The sequence below is a fragment of the Euleptes europaea genome, chromosome 1 (genome assembly GCF_029931775.1).
Source record: "Euleptes europaea isolate rEulEur1 chromosome 1, rEulEur1.hap1, whole genome shotgun sequence".
Classification (NCBI taxonomy): Eukaryota; Metazoa; Chordata; class Lepidosauria; order Squamata; family Sphaerodactylidae; genus Euleptes; species Euleptes europaea.
In genome coordinates, this window is record NC_079312.1 from 5,080,986 (window position 1) to 5,106,391 (window position 25,406).

A 25,406-nucleotide genomic window follows, 5' to 3' on the forward strand; every position below is an offset into this window, starting at 1 on the left:
TGAGTTGCAGGAATGACAGGTGACTGGAGTGGTTGAGATGCAGGGATGGCAGGTGACTGGAGTGGCTGAGATGCAGGGATGGCAGGTGACTGGAGTGGCTGAGCTGAGGGAACAGCAGCCTGAGATGCAAGAACAGCAAATGACTGGAGTGGCTGTGCTGCAGGGATGGCAGGTGACTGGAGTGGCTGAGCTGAGGGAACAGCAGCCTGAGATGCAAGAACAGCAGGTGACTGGAGTGGCTGTGCTGCAGGAACGGCAGGTGACTGGAATGGCTGAGCTGCAGGAACAGCAGGCTGAGATGTAGGAACAGCAGGTGATTGGAGTGACTGAGCTGCAGGAACAGCAGGTGGCTGGGGTGCAGGAACAGTGGGAGCAAATGTTGCAGCGTTTGGATTCAAGGCCCATTGGCCGATGTCCACTTTGCATTCGGACCCACCCTCCACCGGGAAGCCAATGAGAGCGTTCTGTTCCTGCACGAAGGACAGCACGCAGTGGTGTGCATCCTCTTCTCCTAGGTTCTCAGGCCGGAAAGCCAGATCTGGGTTCACCACCGAGTTGAAAACCCGGGCTCGGGCCTCCAATTCTGCAGCCTCAGCTTCCTGAGCTAATGTCCATAGTCTCACTTCCCATTCCTCTTGCACCGCCCGTTGTCTAGCTTCGCAAGCTTCTTGCTCCGCGCGGAGTTGGGCCTCCCGAGCTTCTTGCTCTGCGTGGAGTTGGGCCTACTGAACACCATACTCCGCTTGTTGTAATGCCGCTTCCCTTCTCAGGTCTTCTTCCTTCCTGGCGAACTCTGCTCATTTGGCTGCCGCCGCTGCGTCAGCTTTGGCTTCCAGTGCCATGGCGGCCAAGACAGCGTCTGATCCTGACTTGCAGGAGCTCCCAGAAACGTGGGAAAGGGCCTTCAAGATGGCAGATCTTGACCTGTGGCAGCCCCCAGCAGCGTGGGAAAGGACTTTCGAGACGGCAGAAGCCCCAGACCTGTGGGTACCTCCAGAAACGTAGGAGGGGGTCTTGGAAGACTGCAGTCTTGAAGAAACAAGGGAGTGGGCTGTCAAAGGCACGCCTTTTACTGGTACCGGGTGTGACAGCAGAGAGGGGGGCTGTGTGGCCGAGTTCCCCCCGTTGTCATCAACGATCGCCAGCTCCGTCGCTTCTGCTGCCTTAATGTGGCCGTCTAGATCTCGTGCAGCCCCGTTGAAGATTCCATCTCGGGTCTCCCACTGGTCCCTGAACTGTGTTGTCTCCTTTGAGCCCAATTGGCCCAGAATCATAGAAATTCGATCCTCATTCTCCCACCACTGCAAGTACAGCTGTACATGACGGGTCCGAAGGCTGCGCAGTTCCTTGACGCTGCAGCCACCAGTGTCTTTCTGCAGTTCTCGTTGCGCCTTCTGCAATGCGCATTCCGCCTTATCGTGAAGCCCGTTTTTCTGGCTCAACAGATAGTCTCTCATCTTAGTTGTGAGCGTTGGCACCCGATGCACTGAGGTCGTTCCGTGCACTTGATTTGCTGCTTGCTGCAGAGGTGGACAGATTGCTGCCCGCTCCATCTGGAGCCACGTTCAGGCTTTCAGGTGCCGAGTGGAGTGCGCCGTCACTAGGCTGATCTCCCATGGCTGAAACGTTGGTGGACATTGGAAGGTGTAACGCTGTTCCTGTCCACCAGGTGGGGCTGTCCTCACCGGGGTGCAGTACTATTGTCGTCCAGTGGGTGGCGGTCCTGGTCTGCTTGGGGTGAGGGGGTTGCCGGGCCGCAGTTGCTCTTGACTGGCACTAGGTGGCGATGATCCTAAGCTTTCCTTCTATGCTGGTGTTAGGATCCTGGTTCCTCACTCCCTGGTTCTCTTTTGGCCTCTTAGAATCCAACTTACAACAGGGAGCTTTTCCTAATTTGCAAAGGGGTAGCCGTCTGGTGCTTGGACCTCGCTAGCTATCTGAGCTGTATCGTCATGGTCCAGTGACCGTGGCTTGCTTTGCTGTCAGGGAGCTAGAGACTTCCTGCTTTAATGGCTTTCATGGGCTAGGTTAGAGGCCAGGGGGTGGCTTAGAGGGAAAGTGAGCTGAATGCTGTAGACATTGCAATTCAGAAGCATGCAGACTAAAAACCTTTCCAAATGTTCAAACTGCAGGGAGATGTTTTGCCTCGCCTTTTCTTCAGCTAGTTGGAAGGCAGTTTCTCAACAGCTAGTTGCAGAGAGTAAGCTGGAGACATATACAAATGCAAAATAGGCCATCTCCTTGCGATTCATATGCAGCTTGAGCCAGCTTTGAGCACACAGGAAAATGTCCTTTTAAAATCCAAGCCTCTTGCATGGGATGAAGCAGTTTGCAGAGAAGGCATGCAAGTTTATAAAATCTATATATCCAAAGTATCTATAGGCTCTTAATAGTCACTGTTTTTTCACACAAATGCATAAGGATTAATCTCTCAACTCACACATCGCTGATCAGGAGAGGTAGATGCAGAACATGTCTAGAGTCCGTGAAATAACAGATGAATACGGGAGCCTCTTTTCTCCTCTGCCCTGGTCACAGTAAAACAAAGGATTTGAATTTTACCCGGGCCAGAGGGGACTGTGGAAAGAAGCAGCTCTGATAGCCAATCAGTGTTCAGCTCAGACACACATGGCCTAGTGTTGGTCAAGACTACATTTCCCAAGATTCTAAGTCTTAAAGGGCTAGCCAATACAAACATTTCTATCTAAGAACCTATCATTCTGCTGGGTTTCAATATTTCAATATTTCAGTTCCTTCATTGTCAACCTTGAAGTACTGTAAATCCCATTACTTTAGACGTCTTGATGTTTAGTTGTAATTAAGGCTGTGCAATACACACACACACACACACACACATAAATATATATATATTGGGGGGACCTGAAATGAGCCGAATACCTATTGCTGTAAAGGGGTATTCTGGCTTTTTTTAAAGGTTTTCCCCAAATAATCAGGTCCATTTCAAATCTCTTTGGGGGGCATTTTTAGAGGTAGAGTTATCAAATTTTCAGGATATCTGTAAGGGACACCCCTTGCATGAACTCCAGAGTTTGGAAAGTTTGAGTCAGGGGGTCTGACTTTTTGGGATGCAGAAGGGGTCACCCCCTTCTCCACAGAAAAGCATGGTGAAGTTCACAAAGCTTTTCTATGGAGAAGGGGAGACCCCTTCAGGGGTCCAAAGAATCGGACCCCCTGATCCAAACTTTACCAAACTTCAAGATTCATGCAAGGAGAGTCCCTTGCATCTACCTTGAAAATTTGGAACTCTACCTCTAAATATTTCCCCACAGGAGCTTCCCCCCAAAACATTCCAATACAGAAAAGCCTGGGGAAAGCAGAAGGCTGAATTAGCCAAAAACCTAATTGGCTTAAAAATGCTTTAATTTAAAAAAAAAAAAAAAAAGATATAGAAGTGAATTTTTCCCAATTGCCCCACCATCAAACTCACAAGGCTATGTGAGAATAGCTGTTGTATATGACACAGGAAGGACATATTAACATAAATCAATCGGGAAGAAGGTTGAGATCCAAAAATAACACTAAGGAAATTAGCTGTGGCCATTGTTAGGCTGGTATGTGTGGGCGTTCATGTTTCTAGACTAGTGTCTGTCATGATGTATGCCATGAGACTTTTTTCAGTACCATATCAGGGATTTCACTTTTAGGGCAAGTTTACTGCCATAGTGTTGAAGAAAATAACTGTATTGACAATCAAATTGCATCTTTTTTTTTCATCATGAGATGGCCCTTGATATTGAGATCAGGTCTCATTACAATGATGTAACATTGGTTCTCGTAGGTTATCCGGGTTGTGTAACCATGGTATTGGTATTTTCTTTCCTGACGTTTCGCCAGCAACAGCTGCTGGCGAAACGTCAGGAAAGAAAATACCAAGACCACGGTTACACAGCCCGGATAACCTACGAGAACCAATGAACTCTGACCGTGAAAGCCTTCAACAATAATGATGTAACACTTGGGGAGGAAGATGCAACCCAACAGCCCGGCACTGGAGGCCAAGATGGAGAAGACCTGTACAGCAACCATGTATTTCCCCTTCATGCTCAGGTAGGCAGGAACAAAGGACACCCACACACTGCAGAACACCAACATGCTGAAGGTGATCAGCTTGGCTTCATTGAAGGCCCCAGGAAGCTTCCTAGATAGGAAAGCCACTGTGAAGGAGATGGCAGCCAGGAAGCTCAGGTAGCACAGGGCACCATAAAACATAGCAACAGACCCTTCATTGCACTGCAGTGTGATCTGGCCTTGATGGGAGTACATGTCAGACTCTGGGAAAGGGGGAGTGATGCCCAGCCAGATAGCACAGAAGCTAATTTGAACAGTGGAACACAAAATGACAATAAAGTTTGCCAGACTCTTCCTCAGCCATCTCCTCACCCTGTTTCCTGGCTTGGTGGCCATGAAAGCCACCACCACAGTGAATGTTTTAGCCAAAACAGAAGAAATAGCAACTGAGAAGATGGTGCTGAAGGTGGTTTGGCAAAGAAGGCAGGTCACCTCCCTTGGCTGGCCAATAAATTGAAGGGAGGACAGAAAGGAAAGAAGGAGGGAGGTGAGTAGAGTGTAGGTGAGATCTTGGTTGTTGGCTTTGATGATGGGAGTACCCCTGTATTTAACGAAGATTCCTAAAATTAGAAGTGTGACAATGGACAAGAACAGGACCAAGAAAACAAGGAAAATCCCCAAAGGTTCCTCAAAAGATAGGAAACTAACTTCTTTGGGAATGCATTGAGTCTTGTATTTGTTGGGGTGATGATCTTCTGGGCACTTGGTGCAACGTCTTGCATCTGGAAAGAAAAAGAGTGAGTTCAGCATCATGTACATCTCATTCATATCCACCATAATGAGCCTTGTGTTAGAATCCATCTGCTTGTCTGCTGTGAAATCCTAGGAGAATGCAGTGGGTTCTGGGGGAAAAGTTAAAAGGCCTACAGTTCAGCACTCTAAGGCCATTTTTGCATGGTAATTAGCAGCCTGGTAATTCCAGGCTGAATTGCCCCGCATATTTTTATTTTATTTTACACGCTGAACCCTCATTCCGGAAGTGACTGCAAAGCCAGCGCTTACCCGCTTCACATTACAAAATAGCCCATTTAATGCAACCTTTTGTGTTTGCTCCGCCGCTGCTGCGAAGAATAACCAGAGGGAATTATGCAAAATAACAGCAGTGCGTTAGCTATGCACATGCTAAGGGCTATGCAAACGAAAGAAGGAGCAGGTGAGTGGGGGGTGGGTGGGATTTCTCCTTTTGTGCCTGGACCGAGAATAGGCATTTTTAAAGTCGCATTTTTAAAAAGAGCTTTGAGTGAGCAGCAAAATTGACCATGCATAAATGGTCTAAGTCTCCAGTAAGGCCTGATTTGCCCATCAATATTGACCTTGCAAATTAAGGACCATACCTCTAGTGATTCTGCTGACAGCTATGAACACCACTGAATGCACAAATGGCTTGTGATGCTGACCTCTTCTCCACACTAACCACTCTTCTCCACACTAACCACTATTTACCTAGCATTCTCTCCTCAAGAGGTCTTTCCTTTTAAAACTGAAAAGGAAAGAAAGATCCATGGTGTCAAGCCTGAAGCCCTCTCCTGGACCCCAGGACTTGTTGTAGAGGGACTGAGCTTAGGTCAGCAAACTCAAAAAACCACAGCCTTAAAAAAAAGCTGCAAAAGCTTTATTAAGAAATATTGTCGAAGGCTTTCACGGTCAGAGTTCATTGGTTCTTGTAGGTTATCCGGGCTGTGTAACCGTGGTCTTGGTATTTTCTTTCCTGACGTTTCGCCAGCAGCTGTGGCAGGCATCTTCAGAGGAGGAACACTGAAGGACAGTGTCTCTCAGTGTCAAGTGTATAGGAAGATCCTGAAGTGATCTGTTAATGTGTGAAATCTGTTAATGTGTGAAATAATGTGTGAAAGCTTTGGATTTCACACATTAACAGATCACTTCAGGATACAATGGTTCCATATTAACATACCACACCCTCATTAGCACATTATCATTAGCACTGATGGCACACAACTTATATAATGATATAAGTACAATCCCATACAATATGTAACAATGTACAGAAAAGATCCTGAAGGTCTGTAAGATTTAAACAGAATTTAACAGAATGTTGCACCGAATGGCGAAGCGGCTCCAGTAACAGAGAAAAAGCAAGCTCCAAAAGGTAAGTGGAAAACCCGGACTGGAATTCCATGGTGCGAAACACCGGACTGTGTGTCAGCGCAAACAATGAAACAATGTTCATCTATATGAGCCGCAGTTGTAAAATAATTTACTTCATCCCGAGATGGGAGACTGGTAAGACCCATTTCACCGTGGCTTTGTCCATCAGGGAAGTTAGAAGTAGCGAGAGATGACTATCTCTAAAATAAAATACAATGGGATTTGAATAATCCAAATATTTCTAATCTAAATTAATATAAGAACAAAAAAGAGGTATTACATACCAGATGCTGAAGAGCATGTAGCTTACAGATCAGAGGATGGCTTCTAGCGATCTTACTATGATAGTGCAATTCCTAACCTTTATGTGCACTAATTGCCTGCAGGTGCAGTGCAGGCGCATTTACAAGAGACAATCTTAAAGGAGCATCAAGAATTATACATATAGATTTCAACCATCATTATAGCATAAGGCATAAAAAAGAAGACTATATAATGACTATACATAAATGATAATTAAAAATACAATATCACAAGGTATTTACATCAAAGGTTACATATTACACGTTTTGAAATTTAGTACATATTTCCAATTTTACAGAAAACATGTGTAATCAGAGGCAGAATTCAAACCATGGGGGGATATGGTATTCAGAAGATGAAGTGTGATTCCTGCTGAGAAAGGATTTTATCTATATTTTGTTTGGTAAATGGTTTAGATTTGTATTGCCAAATTACAAAGAATTGTATTTCTGTATCCAAATGGTGCAAGGCTTGGTAGTGTGAAACTAGAGGTGCCTCGACCACGCGATTCCTGATATGTGACCTATGTTCACCTACCCTTAATTTGATTTGTCTACATGTCTACATGTCTTGCCCAACTTTTCCTAGCATGACTGACTTTTCCAGTGACTCTTGTCGTCTCATGACGTGACCAAAATACGATAGCCTCAATTTAGCCATTTTAGCTACTAGGGTCAGTTCAGGCTTGATTTGATCTATGACCCACTGGTTTGTTTTTTGGGCAGTCCACGGAATCCGTAACACACTCCTCCAACACCACATTTCAAAGGAATCTATTTTCTTCCTCTCAGCTTTCTTCACTGTACAGCTTTCACACCCATACATAGTAATAGGGAATACGATGGCATGAATTAATCTAGTCTTGGTGGCCAGTGACACATCCTTACACTTCAAAATAATTCCTAGCTCCTTCATGGCTGCCCTTCCCAGTCTCAATCTCCTTCTGATTTCTTAAAAGTATATATATAAAAAAATTTCTTTCCACCCAGCCAAAGCTCACCTTTAAGCCAGCAACAGACCAATCAGCCGCAAAACAAGTGGAAGAGTTCAGATGAGAAGCCACACCTTCACACTTTGAATCCAAGATTGGGGGGCCAGCATGCCTTGCTGGCCCCACAGAAATCCTATGTTGTGTAACACTTCCACCCAACCCACCTCCATTTGCCAAAGGAGGCCTCACTGTATTCCCACCACCTCCTCCTGCTCCAAAGGAATCCCATTTCCCATAAGTTGGGGGGGCATTCCCCATAAGTGGGGGAACGACCCCAAAATTCACCCACACATTAAGACGTTCTGCTCTATATGACACCCCATTGAAGCAGGTCAGTGCCTTTCAGTGACTATGCTCTTAAGAATTGACCCCTTTCTGTGAAGTGGTATGTTATCTTATTCAATTACCGTATATACTCACGTATAAGCTGAGTTTTTCAGCCCAAAAAAAGGGCTGAAAAAGCCGGCCTCGGCTTATACGCGGGTCAATACGGTAGGGGAGGGGAGGAGGGAGGGAGCAACTTACTGCCGCCGCCATCGCCACCGCTGCCGGGCCCATGCGGCTTCCCCTGGCCAGGAGCGCCCTGTGAGGGCCTCCTGCGGCCGCTGCAAAGCCGCGTGGCCGCCGCCGCCGAACACGCCTGGCTCCCCCCCCCCCTGGAAGGGCTGGGGGAAGCCGGCCGCCGAGTGCGCCTGGCTCCCCCCCCCCCCTGGAAGGGCCGGGGGAAGCCGGCCGCCGAGCGCGCCTGGCTCCCCCCCCCCGCCCTGGAAGGGCCGGGGGAAGCCGGCCGCCGAGCACGCCTGGCTCCCCCCCCCGCCCTGGAAGGGCCGGGGGAAGCCGGCCGCTGAGCGCGCCTGGCTCCCCCCCCCGCCCTGGAAGGGCCGGGGGGAGCCGGCTGCCGAGCGCGCCTGGCTCCCCCCGCCCTGGAAGCCTCCTGCGGGGGGCCCGCCGCCACCGCCACCGCCTTCGACCGGAGCCCTGTCAGGTAAGCCTGCGGGGGGGGAGGGGTTATAAGCCGACCCTCGGCTTATACGTGGGTGCCTAATTTTTCCCCATTTTTGGGGAGAAATTAGGCACCTCGGCTTATATGCGGGTCGGCTTATACATGGGTATATACGGTAGTCACCTAATAAGCAGGACACAACTTAATTTACTTACAAAAGTAAGTCTTTTTATTGTATAACTTCAATGTAATATATGTGTATATGTATGTATTATAAAGTCTTAAAAGTACATACAAGAATACAAGCCAGTTCTAGATACTAAGTAATCCTAAAACCCCAAATTTAGAACATAAGTTAAAGAAGTCTGATTTAGTTAAAAGAATCTGATTCACACTATCTAGAATAACATAAAGTAAGTTGTTCATACATACCAAAAGCCAATCTCTTCTGAGACCCTCTCAGTCCAGACTTCGAGAGATCTAACTTTCTAGCCTTTCTGCACTCATATATATATATATGTCTCCAATATTAATTAAATAATAGGAGAGCAGAGGATCTTGCTATTCTCCCCATCTTTGAAGTAGTCAGTATCCATGGAGTTTTAGTACTCGAGGTTACTGCTATCCTTCAGCTAACTAGTTGAGGCTTCCTGTAGCATTTCCATAGAAGGCCTTCCTTTTCCAGCCAAGGAAGTCTGTGGCTGACTTGAAGCCATCCACTATTAGCATTAACAGACTTTAACAGTCTAATATCAACATCAAATAATCATAAATTGTAACCTTAGCATCATATATTTGTAGAGATTCTAATCTTGGGATCATTCATCTTTATACAAAAGACATAGCATTTCTATAAGCATGCTTTACCATGTTTCTTCTCTTAAACACACAATAAGAAACTTAAGAAAAGATTAAATTACATATCTTACATAGCACTGTTGATATACTAGCTTTGTTTATGTATTGGGTTTATTAAACTATATTTAATACTTATAGTTTATAACACCAGTATCATTGCATTGTTCTCAATGAGACACTTTTCACTGTACTGTAAAATGAGATATAACCTTCTGATTGACAAGCATACCGAAATGTGGTCATACTTGACCTTGAAGCTAAAACAGACATTTGTGTGTGTGTTAAGTGCCGTCAAGTCACTTCCGACTCATGGCGACCCTATGAATGAAAGTCCTCCAAAATGTCCTATCTTTGACAGACAACATTTAGGCGTGAAAATATTACATCTGTAGCCAATAACCAGTAGTTACCGAGGCTTTCCTGACGGCTAAATTTCTAAGCATTTTAACAATAGGAATGTGCTCAAGGTTAAATTTGGAATGAAGGCATTCTTTCTTGACGCGGGAGCCAGCGGATTATGCAGGTTGTCCAGGAAAACACCACCAGAACTCCTTGCTACTAGAAAAGCAGTGCTCGTTTATTTTACAGTGCAAAGATATAATACAACTCCTCTTACACTCTTACACTCATAGCATCCCGACACATGAGCTTCATTTCCACTCCATTATATACAATATGCTGTCTCAGGCACCAATCACGTAGATGCTTAGTCATTCACCTGTTGCTAGTACATTGCATCAGCCATCTGGGCCAAACCGGTACTGGCCAGATCCCTCAGGCTATCCAGATTAGTTTAGTCAGATGCATGAACCTGTTACAATCAACAATTTTAGTAAACAGATCAGCCACATTACCAGCACTTGTACTTTTCACAATACATACTTGATTTTTATTTACAGCATCAGTTACATGTTGATATCTTATCCTGATATGCTTGCTCTTCCCTTTGAAACATTGTTCAGTGGCAAGCTGCCTTGCTGCCTGGTTGTCAGTATATACTTTTACTGGTAAAGTCACAGCCACATTGAGTTCATTCAGGAGATGTACAAACCATTCCACCTGGGTAATACACTCACTGACAGCACTATACTCAGCCTCACAAGAACTCATGGCTACAAATGATTGTTTTAATGATTTCCAGTGTATGGGTGCCTTGCCAAGATACAACACATAACCAGTGGTAGATTTGGTGCTTCCCTGATCTGCCCAAGATGCATCTGCATAGGCAGTCAGCTCCCCATTATCTGCTTCCAGGCATAGCTTTCTATGCACAGATCCCTTCAGGTACCTGAGCACAAGCTTTCAATCATTTTATTTGGGTGACATGTTTTTCTTACTCAGGCAGTGCACAGCCTGATATATGTCTGGTCTTGTCCAACAGGCAAGATACAACAAACTTCCCATCAGAGACTGACACAGAGATTTGTCGCACTCTTCCTGGTTCTCAGACTCATCACATAAATAACCTGTGACCATTGGGATGTCAGCAGCTTTAGCATCAACCATGTTAAACCTTTCCAGTAGCTGCTTTATTTTATCTGGTTGAGACAAGGAAAACATACCCTTATTGTCTCTATTTGCACTCCCTGATAATTTCTTATCTGCCCCAAACACTTCAGTTTAAAGCGTTCTCCCAGCTGTCTCTGAAATTGTTCTTGGTCACTCACATCATTTGTTATCACGCAAAGATCATCCACGTACACTAAAATGTAGGACTCCTTCTGACCTGAACATCTTGAAAACAAACAAGAGTCAGCCACACTTTGTTTGAAGCCTAATTGCTGTACTGCTTCAATTAAGCATTTATGCCACTCTCTGGCAGATTGAGAAAAGGTTTCATCATAATTAACATATTTGCGCTGGGCAAACCCTTTACATATCAATCTGGCTTTCCTCTGCATTGTGCCATCAGCTAGCTGTTTTAGTTTGTATACCCATCTGCAACCAATCACCGGTTGATCCTTAAGTAGAAATGCTGGAGTTATGACATTATGCTCCTTTAGAGCAGACATCTCAACTCTCATGGCTTCCAGCCATAAATCCCTTTATCTCCAAGAGAAAGTACCTGCTTGTAGTTGACTGGTTCAATTACAGATACATTATTGACACATTCACAGTAATCAAAGCCATATCTTTTTGGTGCTATGCCCTTTGTGCTCCGGCTGGAAATCCTGACTGCCGGTTCTTTAGACTCTTCTCCTTCTGAAATCTCAGTTTCACAGCCTCCCTGCTAGGGGCCCTCTCAGGGGAAATACTTTTGTCCCTGGCCTCTGGCTGTTCACTCACGGGCAATGAAATCATTCCAGGTGCCTTATCAGTGCCATGTAACCTTGGCCAATTAACTGATTCACCGAAACTTGCAGACCTGTTTATTGTCACCTTGTCTTAAAGGTAAAGGTAAAGGTCCCCTGTGCAAGCACCGGGTCATTCCTGACCCATGGGGTGACGTCACATCCCGACGTTTTCTAGGCAGACTTTGTTTGCGGGGTGGTTTGCCAGTGCCTTCCCCAGTCATCTTCCCTTTACCCCCAGCAAGCTGGGTACTCATTTGACCGACCTCGGAAGGATGGAAGGCTGAGTCAACCTTGAGCCGGCTACCTGAAACCAACTTCCGTTGGGATCGAACTCAGGTCGTGAGCAGAGCTTTTGACTGCAGTACTGCAGCTTAACACTCTGCGCCACGGGGCTCCTCACCTTGTCTTGGTTATCTGCAAAGCGGCATGATTTAGCTGCATTCTGATAACCCAGAAATACCAGCGGTTTGGACCTTTTCCCTCCCTTTCTTCTGTGTTTCAATGGTATATTCACCCATGCTTTTGTACCAAAAACCCTCAAATGCTTTAAAGAGGGATTCCTTTTGTACAACACTCTGTAGGGAATTTCATTAATGCTAGAGGTCCACAGTCTATTGATTAAGTAACAGGCAACCTTGATCCCTTTTCCCCAGAATCTGGTTGTCAAGTTTGCATCCTCCAGCAAAGCCTGTAGCATAGATTGTAAATAACCAATCCTTCTCAGTCTCCTGTGGTGTACAGGGGTTAGCCAGTCTTTGCTCAATCCCCTTACCCTCCAGCCCCTGGGTCAAAGCATGAGAGAGAAATCCCCCCCCCGTCAGCCTGAATACTTGCCACTTTGAGGTTTAACTGCCTCTCCACCTTATTGATCCAATACTTGATGGTTTGGCAAGCCTCACTTTTCTGCTTCAGCAGATACACCCAGCCAAAATGTGTATACTCATAAATTATGCATAAAAAATATCTGTTCTTTGATGCAATCTCTGGGAAGGGCCACGGAGATCTAAATGGACAAGTTGTAAAGGTCTGCTTGTCACTCTTTGGCTAACCTTTGCCACTGGGCATTTTCTGCTCTTTACAGATTTGCAGACAGTGCAATCCAAAAAGGAATTACATTTGTTTAGTTTTGCATCCTCCTTCCCCAGCATATTTAGAGTCTTTTGTATGATAGAGAAGGATGCATGATCCATGCGCCTATGCCAAAGGTGCACACAATCATTGTGGGGGTTTATATTCAAGGTTTCCATTATAGTAGAGGCTTTCCCTGCTCCTCTTTGCACCACATAAACATCCTTTTTTAAGTGCCCTCTAACCATTACCGCTCCTTCTTTGCTTATCTGGCAGGCATATCCCTCAAACTTTACTGAAAACCCCACTTTTGCCAGGGCTGAAACACTTAACAGGTTGTTTTCCAGAGAGGGTACGCACAATACATCATTAAATGTGTGATTTAACTCAGGGAAAAACAAATCTTCCTCCCACTGTACCTTGAGGTGTTTCCCATCTGTCAGACTCATGTGTCCTGGCAGACTGCTTTTTACTAACCAGCATAGAAGCCTTCTTCACAAATTCTTACTAGCTCCACTGTCCAAGAGCCATAAGTCTTAACTCCCGGCTTCTGCCAGTACAACAGATGTGTGTTAGTCCTTCACAGGCTGCTGTCGTTGCTGCTGCTTCTTGTTCAGCTGTGGGCAGTTTCTTCTTAGGTGCTACCTGGAGCCACAGTTGTAGCACTTCCTCACAAATAACACACATTCTTCCTCCTCTTGCTTGAGAAAGCCATACCTCTCCTAGGGTGAGCTTTCGCCTGGGCTGCTGCCATCGGTGTAGGCTGCACCTAACCTCTCTGCCTGGGTTGTTTATCATGCTGGTTGGCTGTGGTCATCCACGACAAATGTAACGCTGCTCTGACATCGGAATGGGGCATAAACACCTGGGCTGAGGTCATCTGATACCGTCCTTCTTGCCGCCGTCCTTCATCCTCTACGTCCCGTCACATACTCAAACATGAGCTGTGCAGCTGCCATACATTCCAGCGTCATTATCAGCACATCAAAGCTCTCATCCAGGGAACTCAGCAAAATATACACCCGGTCCTCCGCAGAAAACTTCTTTCCCCTTAGTTCCAGCTGCCTGAATACCTCAGATAGAGTTTTAAGGTGGTCTGCTGCCGGCGTGTGAGATGATTTATGACACCTATAAAGACGTCTCATTAAGGCCAAAATAGTCCTGGCCGAGTCGCGAAGATAAACGGCCTTCAGCGACTCACGCTGCTTTTGCGTTCCCTTTTCCAGCAACATAAACAAGCTGGCTGTCTGCCACAGACAAAGTTATATTAGCCAGTGCCTTTATATCCAAGGCTATCTAAGCTACAGTAACAGCATCTCGCTCCACAGCATCCCACTGGCCTTCCCGTTTAAGACATTGCTCTAGCCTCACTGACCATACGTGGTAGTTATCCGAGGTAAGTTTCTCAATGGGGATCAGAGACTGAGCCATAACTCACACAATCTTTGGCTGCTTCAGTAGCTCTCTGGACTCCTGGACTCTGCAATGCTTTACCACACGTAACCTGCGCAGCGTAGCGGATCTGGGCACAAAACCCTGACGAGGGAACCAACGGATTATGCAGGTTGTCCAGGAAAACACCACCAGAACTCCTTGCTACTAGCATAGCAGTGCTCGTTTATTTTACAGTACAAAGATATAATACAACTCCTCTTGCTCTCTTATGCTCATAGCATTCCGACACATGAGCTTCATTTCCACTCCATTATATACAATATGCCATCTCAGGCACCAGCTTAGTCATTCACCTGTTGCGAGTACATTGCATCAGCCATTTGGCCCAAACCGGTACTGGCCAGATCCCTCAGGCTATCCAGGGACTTTCCAGACTATTACATCATTACAGATCTACTTGATCTGTTACCTGTCTAACTGATCTGACAGACTTGCATCTCTACCCTTGCTATAACCTTGCCAACTAGTTTCGACAAGAGAGGGAAAAAGTCCTTGAATAGTTTTGAATATGAGTTAAGTAGGAAACTACTGTCCATGTACCTTTATATAACCTACATATGTCCAATCTATTCCAATATGTCAAAGCCTGTAAAACCTTCAAATAGTTAAAGATGGTTATCATATCCCCTCTCAATCTTCTCCTCTTCAGGCTAAACATACCCAGCTCCTTCAACCTTTCCTCATAGGACTTGGTCTCCAGACCCCTCACCATCTTTCTTGCTCTCCTCTGGACACGTTCCAGCTTGTCTACAGCCTTCTTAAATTGTGGGGCCCAAAACTGAACACAATACTCTAGGTGAGGTCTAACCAGAGCAAAGCAATCACTTTGTGTGATCTGGACACTATACTTCTGTTGATACAGCCAAAGATCGCATTTGCCTTTTAAGCTACCACATCACACTGCTGACTCACGTTCAGGGTTTAGTCTACTAAGACCCAAAGATCCTTTTCGCACACACAATTGCTGAGACAAGTCTCTCCCATACTGTAATTATGCATTTGATTTTTCCTACCTAAATGTAGAACTTTACATTTATTTTTGTTGAAGTGCATTTTATTAGTTTTAGTCCAATTCTCCAGCCTATCAAGATCATCTTGTATCCTGGCTCTGTCTTCTACCTTATTTACTACCCCTCCCAATTTAGTAGCATCTGCAAATTTAATAAGCATCACCTCTATCCTTTCATCCAAATCATTTATAAAGATGTTGAACAACACAGGGCCCAGGAAAGATCCCGGAGGCACTCCACTAGTCACTCCTCTCCAAGTAGATGAGGAACCATTAACAAGCACTCTGGGTGCGATCTGTCAACCAATTAGAGATCTACCTGTCGTGAGAATTTTCAGTATTGAAAATTAGTTCATATTAAATATTTTATTAATTTATATTATTAAATGAGTTTGGGTTAGAAATGACCACATGCTTACCTTACCATTAATAATAATAATACCTGACCCTTTAAAAGCAGCCCTTATAGCTGACATCAGCCCCAAGCAGAACTATGACCTAAAAGGTCATAAGAAATTGCATTACTCGCAGTTAATCACCCAAAGCACATCAGATGCCCCAAAATTTATGCAAGGTTATTAAAACAGACAACAAATTATCTGTTCACTAAGGGAGAAGTTGTTTTTGGAACATTAGAACACTTACTGATGGACAAAAACAATCAGATATCAAAACGAACATTGAAAGAATTATTATGGAACAAGATATTTCTAAACAATTAAGTCATGGTTCTTGTAGGTTATCCGGGCTGTGTAACCGTGGTCTTGGAATTTTCTTTCCTGACGTTTCGCCAGCAACTGTGGCAGGCATCTTCAGAGTAGTAACACTGAAGGACAGTGTCTCTCAGTGTCAAGGGTGTAGGAAGAGTAATATATAGTCAGAAAGGGGTTGGGTTTGAGCTGAGTATTGTCCTGCAAAAGTATTGTCCTGTAAGTATCAAGATAATGTGCTAATGAGGGTATGGTATGTTAATATGGAACCATTGTATCCTGAAGTGATCTGTTAATGTGTGTAATCCAAAGCTAATCTGTATGGCTATTGTTGAATGTTGTCTTTGTCTGGAGGTTTTTCAGGGCAGGAAGCCAAGCCTTATTCATTCTTAAACTCTCCTCTTTTCTGTTAAAGTTGTGCTGATGTTTATGAATTTCAATGGCTTCTCTGTGCAATCTGACAAAATAGTTGGTAGAATTGTCCAGTCTTTCAGTGTCTTGGAATAAGACCCTGTGTCCTGTTTGTGTCAGTCCATGTTCAGCCACTGCTGATTTCTCAGGTTGGCCAAGTCTGCAGTATCTTTCATGTTCTTTTATCCTTGTTTGTATGCTGCCTTTTGTGGTCCCGATGTAAACTTCTCCACAGCTGCAAGGTATACGATATACTCCTGCAGAGGTGAGGGGGTCTCTTTTGTCTTTTGCTGATCGTAGCATTTGTTGTATTTTCTTGGTGGGTTTAAACACTGTTTGTAGGTTATGTTTTTTCAAAAGTTTCTCCATCCTATCAGTGACTCCTTTAATAAATGGCAAGAATACCTTTCCTATGGGAGACTGTTTTTCTTGAGTTTTCTGATTTTTGTTTGGTTTAATGGCCCTTCTGATTTCATTCTTGGAGTAGCCGTTTGCTAGCAGTGCGTGATTTAGATGATTAGTTTCTTCCTTGAGAAACTGTGGTTCACAGATCCGTCTTGCACGGTCCATTAATGTTTTGATTATTCCTCTTTTCTGTCGGGGGTGGTGGTTGGAGTTTTTGTGTAAGTAGCGATCTGTGTGAGTTGGTTTCTGGTAGATCTTGTGACCTAACTGAAGGTTTGATTTACGGATGACAAGGGTATCAAGAAATGGGAGTTTACCCTCAATTTCCTTTTCCATGGTAAACTGAATGTTTGGATGGATATTATTAAGATGGTTTAGAAAGTCCATTAATTTTTCTTCACCATGGCTCCAAATGGTAAATGTATCATCTACGAACCTGAACCAGACTGTAGGTTTGTAAGGTGCTGATTCTAATGTTGTCTTTTCAAAATATTCCATGTAAAAGTTTGCTATTACTGGACTGAGTGGACTTCCCATAGCTACTCCATCAATCTGTTCATAAAATTCTTGATCCCATAGGAAATAACTTGTTGTCAAACAATGGTGAAATAAGGCTGTTATATCTTCTGGAAAAATCTGGTTAATCAATGAGATTGTGTCTTTTACTGGAACCTTGGTAAAGAGGGATACAACATCAAAACTGATTAATATATCCTTTGGATTGAGTCTTAACGGACTGATTTTGCTGATTTTTTGATGCTGATAACCTACAAACAGTGTTTAAACCCACCAAGAAAATACAACAAATGCTACGATCAGCAAAAGACAAAAGAGACCCCCTCACCTCTGCAGGAGTATATCGTATACCTTGCAGCTGTGGAGAAGTTTACATCGGGACCACAAAAGGCAGCATACAAACAAGGATAAAAGAACATGAAAGATACTGCAGACTTGGCCAACCTGAGAAATCAGCAGTGGCTGAACATGGACTGACACAAACAGGACACAGGGTCTTATTCCAAGACACTGAAAGACTGGACAATTCTACCAACTATTTTGTCAGATTGCACAGAGAAGCCATTGAAATTCATAAACATCAGCACAACTTTAACAGAAAAGAGGAGAGTTTAAGAATGAATAAGGCTTGGCTTCCTGCCCTGAAAAACCTCCAGACAAAGACAACATTCAACAATAGCCATACAGATTAGCTTTGGATTACACACATTAACAGATCACTTCAGGATACAATGGTTCCATATTAACATACCATATTAGCACATTATATTGATACTTACAGGACAATACTTTTGCAGGACAATACTCAGCTCAAACCCAACCCTTTCTGACTATATATTACTCTTCCTACACCCTTGACACTGAGAGACACTGTCCTTCAGTGTTACTACTCTGAAGATGCCTGCCACAGTTGCTGGCGAAACGTCAGGAAAGAAAATTCCAAGACCACGGTTACACAGCCCGGATAACCTACAAGAACCAATGAACTCTGACCGTGAAAGCCTTCGACAATTAAGTCATGATTTGCAGAAAACTCATATCCTAAGGAATTTGGAGGGAGGGGGCACTGATCGGGACCCTTCTCATGGTCTAACACATATAAGGCCAACCCAAAACCCCAGTTCTTTGTCCTTCCCAGGGAGAAAGCATTCTCTCTCTCCTTTGGAATGACCCAAAGTACTTTGCTACATGTTATTTGTTTGTATGTATCCATGTGGGGTGTTGTTAAATTTGTCTGAGTACTATTCTTCTCTATGTCTTATAACCTTTAATAAACTGTTTGATGATTTGTTCGAAAAAATTTGCCAGCATAGAAGTCAAGCTGATGGGTCTGTAGTTACCCGGATCCTCCTTTTTCCCCTTCTTGAAGATGGGGACAACATTTGCTCACCTCCAGTCTTCTGGCACCTCACCTGTTCTCCAAGAATTCTCAAAAAGAATGGACAGTGGCTCAGAAATTACATTTGCAAGTTCTTTAAGTACCCTTGGATACAATTCATCTGGCCCTGAGGACTTTGTTTCTTTTAAAGAAACTAGGTGTTTGTGCACTACCCCAATGCCAATCCTGGAAGATATGGTCAATATATATAAATCAGCATTTAAGGAATAGAAAAATGACCCTAGGTTTTAGAACCTAAACATACTAAGTTGTAGATTAAGATGAAAAGAGTTAATAATAACTAAAGTTAAAACAGATAAAAGTGTTATTCACAAAAGAAACAAGATATATAATAATCTGTTCTGTATGAGGAGAGTTGAAGTCGGTTTCTGTATTGTTTTATATTTCACTTTTTCTTTCTTTTCTTCGCTTTCTTTTGTGATATTTTCTAAGATGAATGAGCTATTTTTTTGCAAATTTTGTATATTTTGGCATATTCTGTAATATTTTGCATAATTTAAAAAAACCTTTTTAAAAATTCTCTTGAAATAGAGATATGAGTGTTCACAGGCCATGAAGCTGGGGGGAGCTATATAAAAGTCTGAGTGACATCCTGCCTCTGTGAAGGAAATGTGCTCTGGACATGGAAGGGGGGACGCACTCTCTCAAACCTATCCCAAAGATCCACGCATTGCACTTAACATTTTCAATAGGGTGGCCTTCAAAAAAACTAAGAAAAGACTGGGGATCAAATAGGAGTGTCTCAACTGAGGAGGGGACAGAGGCCTGACACTGAGCATTCAAAAAAGTTGTTCCTTTGTGTGGGTTCTTAGATGCCTTTGAAGACTGCCACTCTCACAGAATCTCCTTCCACACACTGAGCATTCAAAAGGTTTCTCTCCTGTGTGGGTTCTTAGATGACTTCGAAGACTGCCACTGTGACTGAATCTCTTTCCACACACTGAGCATTCAAAAGGTTTCTCACCTGTGTGGGTTCTTAGATGACTTCGAAGACTGCCACTGTGACTGAATTTCTTTCCACACACTGAGCATACAAAAGGTTTCTCACCTGTGTGGGTTCTTAGATGACTTCGAAGACTGCCACTGTGACTGAATTTCTTTCCACACACTGAGCATACAAAAGGTTTCTCCCCTGTGTGGGTTCTTAAATGATTTTGAAGACTGCCACTCTCACTGAATCTTTTTCCACACTCTGAGCATTCAAAAGGTTTCTCCCCTGTGTGGGTTCTTTGATGCTGTTGAAGATGGCCACTGCAACTGAATCTCTTTCCACACTCTGAGCATTCAAAAGGTTTCTCCCCTGTGTGGGTTCTTAGATGCCTTTGAAGACTGCAACTCTCACTGAATCTCTTTCCACACTCTGAGCATTCAAAAGGTTTCTCGCCTGTGTGGGTTCTTAGATGACTTCGAAGATTGCAACTCTGACTGAATCTCTTTCCACACTCTGAGCATTCAAAAGGTTTCTCCCCTGTGTGGGTTCTTAAGTGCTTACGAAGATCACCACTGCATGACAATCTCTTTCCACACTCTGAACATTCAAAAGATTTCTTCCCTGGGTGGGTTCTTAGATGCCTTTGAAGACTGTCACTGCTAGTAAATCTCTTTCCACACTCTGAGCATTCAAAAGGTTTCTCCCCTGTGTGGGTTCTTTGATGCTGTTGAAGATGGCCACTGCGACTTAATCTCTTTCCACACTCTGAGCATTCAAAAGGTTTCTTCCCTGTGTGGGTTCTTAGATGCCTTTGAAGAGTGTCACTTAGACTGAATCTCTTTCCACACTCTGAGCATTCAAAAGGTTTCTCCCCTGTGTGGGTTCTTCGATGCCTTTGAAGATGGCCACTGTGACTAAATCTCTTTCCACACTCTGAGCATTCAAAAGGTTTCTCCCCTGTGTGGGTTCTTAGATGCCTTTGAAGTTTGCAACTCTCACTTAATCTCTTTCCACACTCTGGGCATTCAAACGGTTTCTCCCCTGTGTGGGCTCTTAGATGCCTTTGAAGACTGCAACTCTCACTGAATCTCTTTCCACACTCTGAGCATTCAAAAGGTTTCTCGCCTGTGTGGGTTCTTAGATGGCTTCGAAGACTGCCACTCTCACTGAATCTCTTTCCACACTCTGAGCATTCAAAAGGTTTCTCCCCTGTGTGGGTTCTTAAGTGCTTACGAAGACCACCACTGCATGACAATCTCTTTCCACACTCTGAACATTCAAACGATTTCTTCCCTGGGTGGGTTCTTAGATGCCTTTGAAGACTGTCACTGCTAGTAAATCTCTTTCCACACTCTGGGCATTCAAACGGTTTCTCCCTTGTGTGGGTTCTTAGATGACTTCGAAGACGGCCACTCTCACTGAATCTCTTTCCACACTCTGAGCATTCAAAAGGTTTCTCCCCTGTGTGGGTTCTTAGATGCCTTTGAAGACTGCTACTGTGACTAAATCTCTTTCCACACTCTGAGCATTCAAAAGGTTTCTCCCCTGTGTGGGTTCTTAGATGCCTTTGAAGACTGCCACTGTGCCTAAATCTCTTTCCACACTCTGAGCATTCAAAAGGTTTCTCCCCTGTGTGGGTTCTTAAATGCCTTTGAAGATGGCCACTGTCACTGAATTTCTTTCCACACTCAGCACATTCAAAAGGTTTCTCCCCTGTGTGCGTTCTTAAGTGCTTACGAAGGTAACCACTGAGTGAGAATCTCTTTCCACACTCTGAGCATTCAAAGGGTTTCTCCCCTGTGTGGGTTCTTTGATGCCTTTGAAGACTGCCACTGTGACTGAATCTCTTTCCACACTCTGAGCATTCAGGTTTGTCTCCTGCATGTACTTTTTGGTGCACAAGGAGGTGTGATCTGTATCTGAAGTAATTTCCACAAGGAAAGCATTTATGTACCCCCATTACACTAGGCTTTCGAAAAAGGACATTACCCTTTCTTCCACGAGAGACCATCCTTCCATTCTCCATGCAGATAAATGGGTTTTCTCCTGAATGAATCCTTTGGTGTTGAAAAAGGTCTGATTTCTCTGAGAAACTCTTGCCACAGTCTGAGCAGATATAAGGTTTATGTGTTCTTTGATGTCTAAGGAGCTCTGCTCTGTGAAGGAAGCTCTTGCCACACTCCATGCATTGATGGGTCTTCTTTCCACTGTGTATTTGCAAATGGTTCTCATATTGGGCTTGATCCGAGAAGTTCATTCCACACTGTAAGCACTTGCACGCCGCCTCCACCACGTGGACTAGTTTACAGACATCCTGCTGTTGGCCAGGAATGCGTTTATCTCTCTTCTTGACCATGTGACTTTCTTTTTGCCTCTTTAGTTTGCCTTGACTCACGGAGTTTCCTTTCAAATATTCATTCTTCACTTTATCTGGCAATAGCTGATGCACGTTCCGATCACGCTCATTCCACTGATCATTCCCTGCTGGAATGAAAAGACAGATTCCATTAGTACCCATGGAAGGAGGTCAGATCACCCTCATGCAAAACATTTCAGTGGCTTTTCCCTGCTGTACATTGAAAAGCACATTAAAATACACTTTAAAGGGACATGAAAGCCTTCTGCATCAGAAAGGCTTGGCTTGCAATCTAACAACTGATACAGCTCCTCACCTGGGTGCATTCTTTGATGGGAAGTAAGGGCTGATTGCCGATGGAAGGTCTTTTCGGATTCCTCGCAATCATATGGTTTCTCTCCTGAGGGAATTTGAATCTTGGAAATAATACTCATGTTCTTAATGAAGGTCTTTCCAAAGTCCTCACTTTTATTGTCGATTTCCCTGGAGCGGAATGTCTGGTTAGCATGGAGGCCTTTGTTCCTTCTTGTTTTGGTTAACCTTTCTTCTTGGACTGGGATTTCATGCGAAACCCCTCCTTGGTATGGAATGGGCTTATCCCTATTCTTGTCTGCGTGACTTCCCTCCTGCTTCTGGGGTCCACCTCTGTCTGTCAAGTTTCCTTTGGAATCATTATTCTTGGTTTTTTCCAAAGAGAACCCCTGGAATCCCCCAACAGTCTCTTCTACATGTGCTTCTGCAATAAAGAAAGACATCCAATCAGCATCTACTGAAGAGGTCAAGCCACCCATCAGGCACTGTTCACTAATAAGTGTGCAATTCTTTGATCAGACCTTCTTTTCCCCCCAACTGAACTGCTGGTCACACCTTAGTCCCAGCCAGACCTCCCAGGCGAGCAGTTTTTATAGTCTGCCTATTCCTTCCCTCCTCCTACTCCTCATATGTACTATTTCTCCTTAAAGTGGCAAAGAATTGTTCCCCCCACTGTTTATATTTGACTTGTTGTGCAGCTCCATTATTTTTCTGCTATTATTAAATACAGAGAATAAGAAGAGAAGACTTTTAGGCCTTGCTTTCCTCTACCCTAAAGAGTCTCAAAGAGGATTACAAATAAAATTCCTTTACCCTCTAAACAACAGGCATCTTGAGAGGTAGGTGGGGCTGAGAAAGTTCTGAGAGAACAATGACCTGCCCAAGACCACCCAGCTGGCTTCATGTGGAAGAGTGGAGAATCAAATCCTTTTCTTCAGATTCCACTCTTAACCAATACACCAAGCTGTCTCTCCGCAAGAAGATAGAGAGACAGAGAGACACAGAGAGATGGTTCTTAAATGGGGAAGGAAAAGAAATCCAAGGAAGAAGGGAAACCGGGTCAGGATTAAAGCCCACAGTCCCAACCAGTGTAAGGGGGATGGCTGCATTCCAGATGACAGTCAGAGCGGATGACGATAATCCCATCTGGGGGACTAGTGTGTTGGCAACTGAGGAATTAGGATGGGTGCCCCTTCCAGAGTCTTCCTGAGGGCCTCTCAGCCCTGCATTGGCCCTGCATTGGCCTTAGGCCAGGACACCCTATCTGGCTTGGGCAATGGCCACAACACTGGCCTCTGTTGCCCCTGGGCCAGCCAGGACACTTGGGTCACTCTACCCAGCCATGCTGAATATTGCTTTCACTGCCACCCCACCACCTCGAGGCTCCCAAAAGGGATCAGGTAACAAAGCAGGCCTCAAAACAAGGTATTGCTGTTTAAGATTTTGATTCACACATCAGCCCAATGGCACAATCCTAATGGCAGCAATTTGCACCTTTGACATCTTACCCAGAAACGCCACGCTCCCGTAGTTCTCCAGCATGACTTCCTTGTAGAGAGCTCTTTGGCTTGGATCCAGCAGGGCCCACTCTGCCATAGTGAAATACACAGTGACCTCCTCAAAGGTAACTGGAGACTGAAAGAAAAAGCAGATTCCTTTGTCAGAGATCATGCAAGGCAGAGGCGACTCTCTGGAAGGGGAGGCGTTCTGGGAGGGTGTAGATGGAGAGCTTGGCGTGTATAAAAGGAGTGTCGTTCAGAGCCTCTTGTCTGGGCCCCTTAACAACAACTGTAGGAGAAAACCACCCCAGAAAAATGAGGGGGGACCTAGTGCCCCACCCCCCGGTCATCTCACCTACCAAGTCTGGAAGCGCAGCAGCTGTTTCCACACTTCCGCAAAGAGAATGGATCAACACTGTCTCTTCGCTGCCTGCAAGGGAGAGAAAAGTGGAAGAAAGGAAGAAATCCTTGACTTCTTGTTTTGTTTTCTTGTGTGAAGCATGCTTCATGCCTCCCTTTTCCAAGGGTGTGAAACCGTGCCCTATCTACACTCAAAAAAAATTGTAACACTTTGTAGTAAAGTTGTGGGAGAGGTGGAAGAGAAGCACAAGGAACCAATGAGCCTCTCCGGGTGCTCAAAAAGCTGCTGACACGTTTCAGACTTCTCTGATACTTGAGACCTGTTCTGTGAATGGTGGAGATCAAAAACGTGGCAGCATCTCTGCTGGATCAGACCAAAGGCCTCCATGAATTTGTCCAATCCCCTTTTCTTGGCATCACAATTAGTGAACACTGAGTGCCAAAAGTTGCATGGAGGACCATTTCCCTTTTTTTCCTGACTAGAACTCTCTACCCATCAAATTCACTGGGTGCCTCAATCCCATCCAGCACAGTGAGTCCTTACCGCATGAGAGGGCATCTTGGGCACACTCCTGGGACTGGGCCCACTGCCCTTCCTCTGAAGGGGCTCTTTCCGTCTCACAGAACTTAGCTTCCATCTTCACAGATGGACCCCAACTCTGAAACAGCAGAGAGAGAGACGGGTAAGAGATGGAATGGAAGACACCAAGGAATGGATCCTGCCCCACTCCGATTCTGCACCTTTCTATCAGCAGACCAGGTAGGGTTTTCCTCCAACCCTGGGGAATTACCTGGATGGATAAGAAATTCCCTAGAAGAAGTGGCTGCTGAATCAGGTTGTTAAACCTAAACCTTCCATTCGGATGATTAACCCTTGGACAACTACTGGGCGGGAAAACTTTAGGGTAATGTCAGATATGGTTGCTTGAATTGGAATACCTGGAAAGAAAAGCCCTCACCTTTTCTGCCAGCCTCTTCTCCTCTGCCTGACTCAGGACGAAACCTTCGGCCAGGGCCACTGCTTGGGAACTGGTCTCCGGCCCGCATCCTCTTATCCAGCACCGCATTTCCTGGGGCAGGATGGTCAGGAACTGCTCCAGGATCACCAGGTCCAGGATTTGCTTCTTGCTGTGTTTCTCTGGCTTCAGCCATTGTTTGCCAAGTAAATGGAGCTGGCTGCAAACCTCTCGGGGCCCATCGGCCTCCCAATAACGGAACTGCTGGAAGGGTTGGCAATATACCTCTGAGTTGAGGGGCTCCTCATTCCAGATATCTGGCACAGCTCTCTCCCAGAATTCGATGCCACTCCAAGCCTGGATGGGCAGGGGACCTTTCCTTACTCTCTTGGAAGGTCCAGGTCCTTCCGGGTCCTGCCCTTCCATCTCCTTCCG

At 44.8% G+C, this 25,406-nt stretch overlaps 1 protein-coding gene across 1 annotated transcript; it reads right to left on the bottom strand.

Annotated features, from left to right (window-relative positions):
* Window positions 1–1,458: 1,458 nt before the first annotated feature.
* LOC130493570 (zinc finger protein 709-like) lies at window positions 1,459–25,397 on the bottom strand. The gene is made up of 9 exons (XM_056867392.1): window positions 25,257–25,397; window positions 24,560–24,674; window positions 24,015–24,085; window positions 23,665–23,791; window positions 21,753–21,972; window positions 19,415–21,407; window positions 4,738–4,811; window positions 3,945–4,333; window positions 1,459–1,619 (listed from the first exon to the last, which is right to left on the bottom strand). Exons 1-9 carry the CDS (start codon window positions 25,395–25,397, stop codon window positions 1,459–1,461), a joined length of 3,291 nt encoding a protein of 1,096 aa, XP_056723370.1.
* Between the last annotated feature and the right edge of the window lie 9 nt (window positions 25,398–25,406).

Coding starts and splice junctions, on each gene's coding strand:
- LOC130493570 (XM_056867392.1), bottom strand. CDS start 25,397: ATGGAAGGGCAGGACCCGGAAGGACCTGGACCTTCCAAGAGAGTAAGG. Junction 24,675..25,256: donor AGGAGCCCCTCAACTCAGAG/GTATATTGCCAA, acceptor CTGCTGTTTCAG/AGTTGGGGTCCATCTGTGAA. Junction 4,334..4,737: donor CTCAATGCATTCCCAAAGAA/GTTAGTTTCCTA, acceptor TGTTCAAATTAG/CTTCTGTGCTATCTGGCTGG.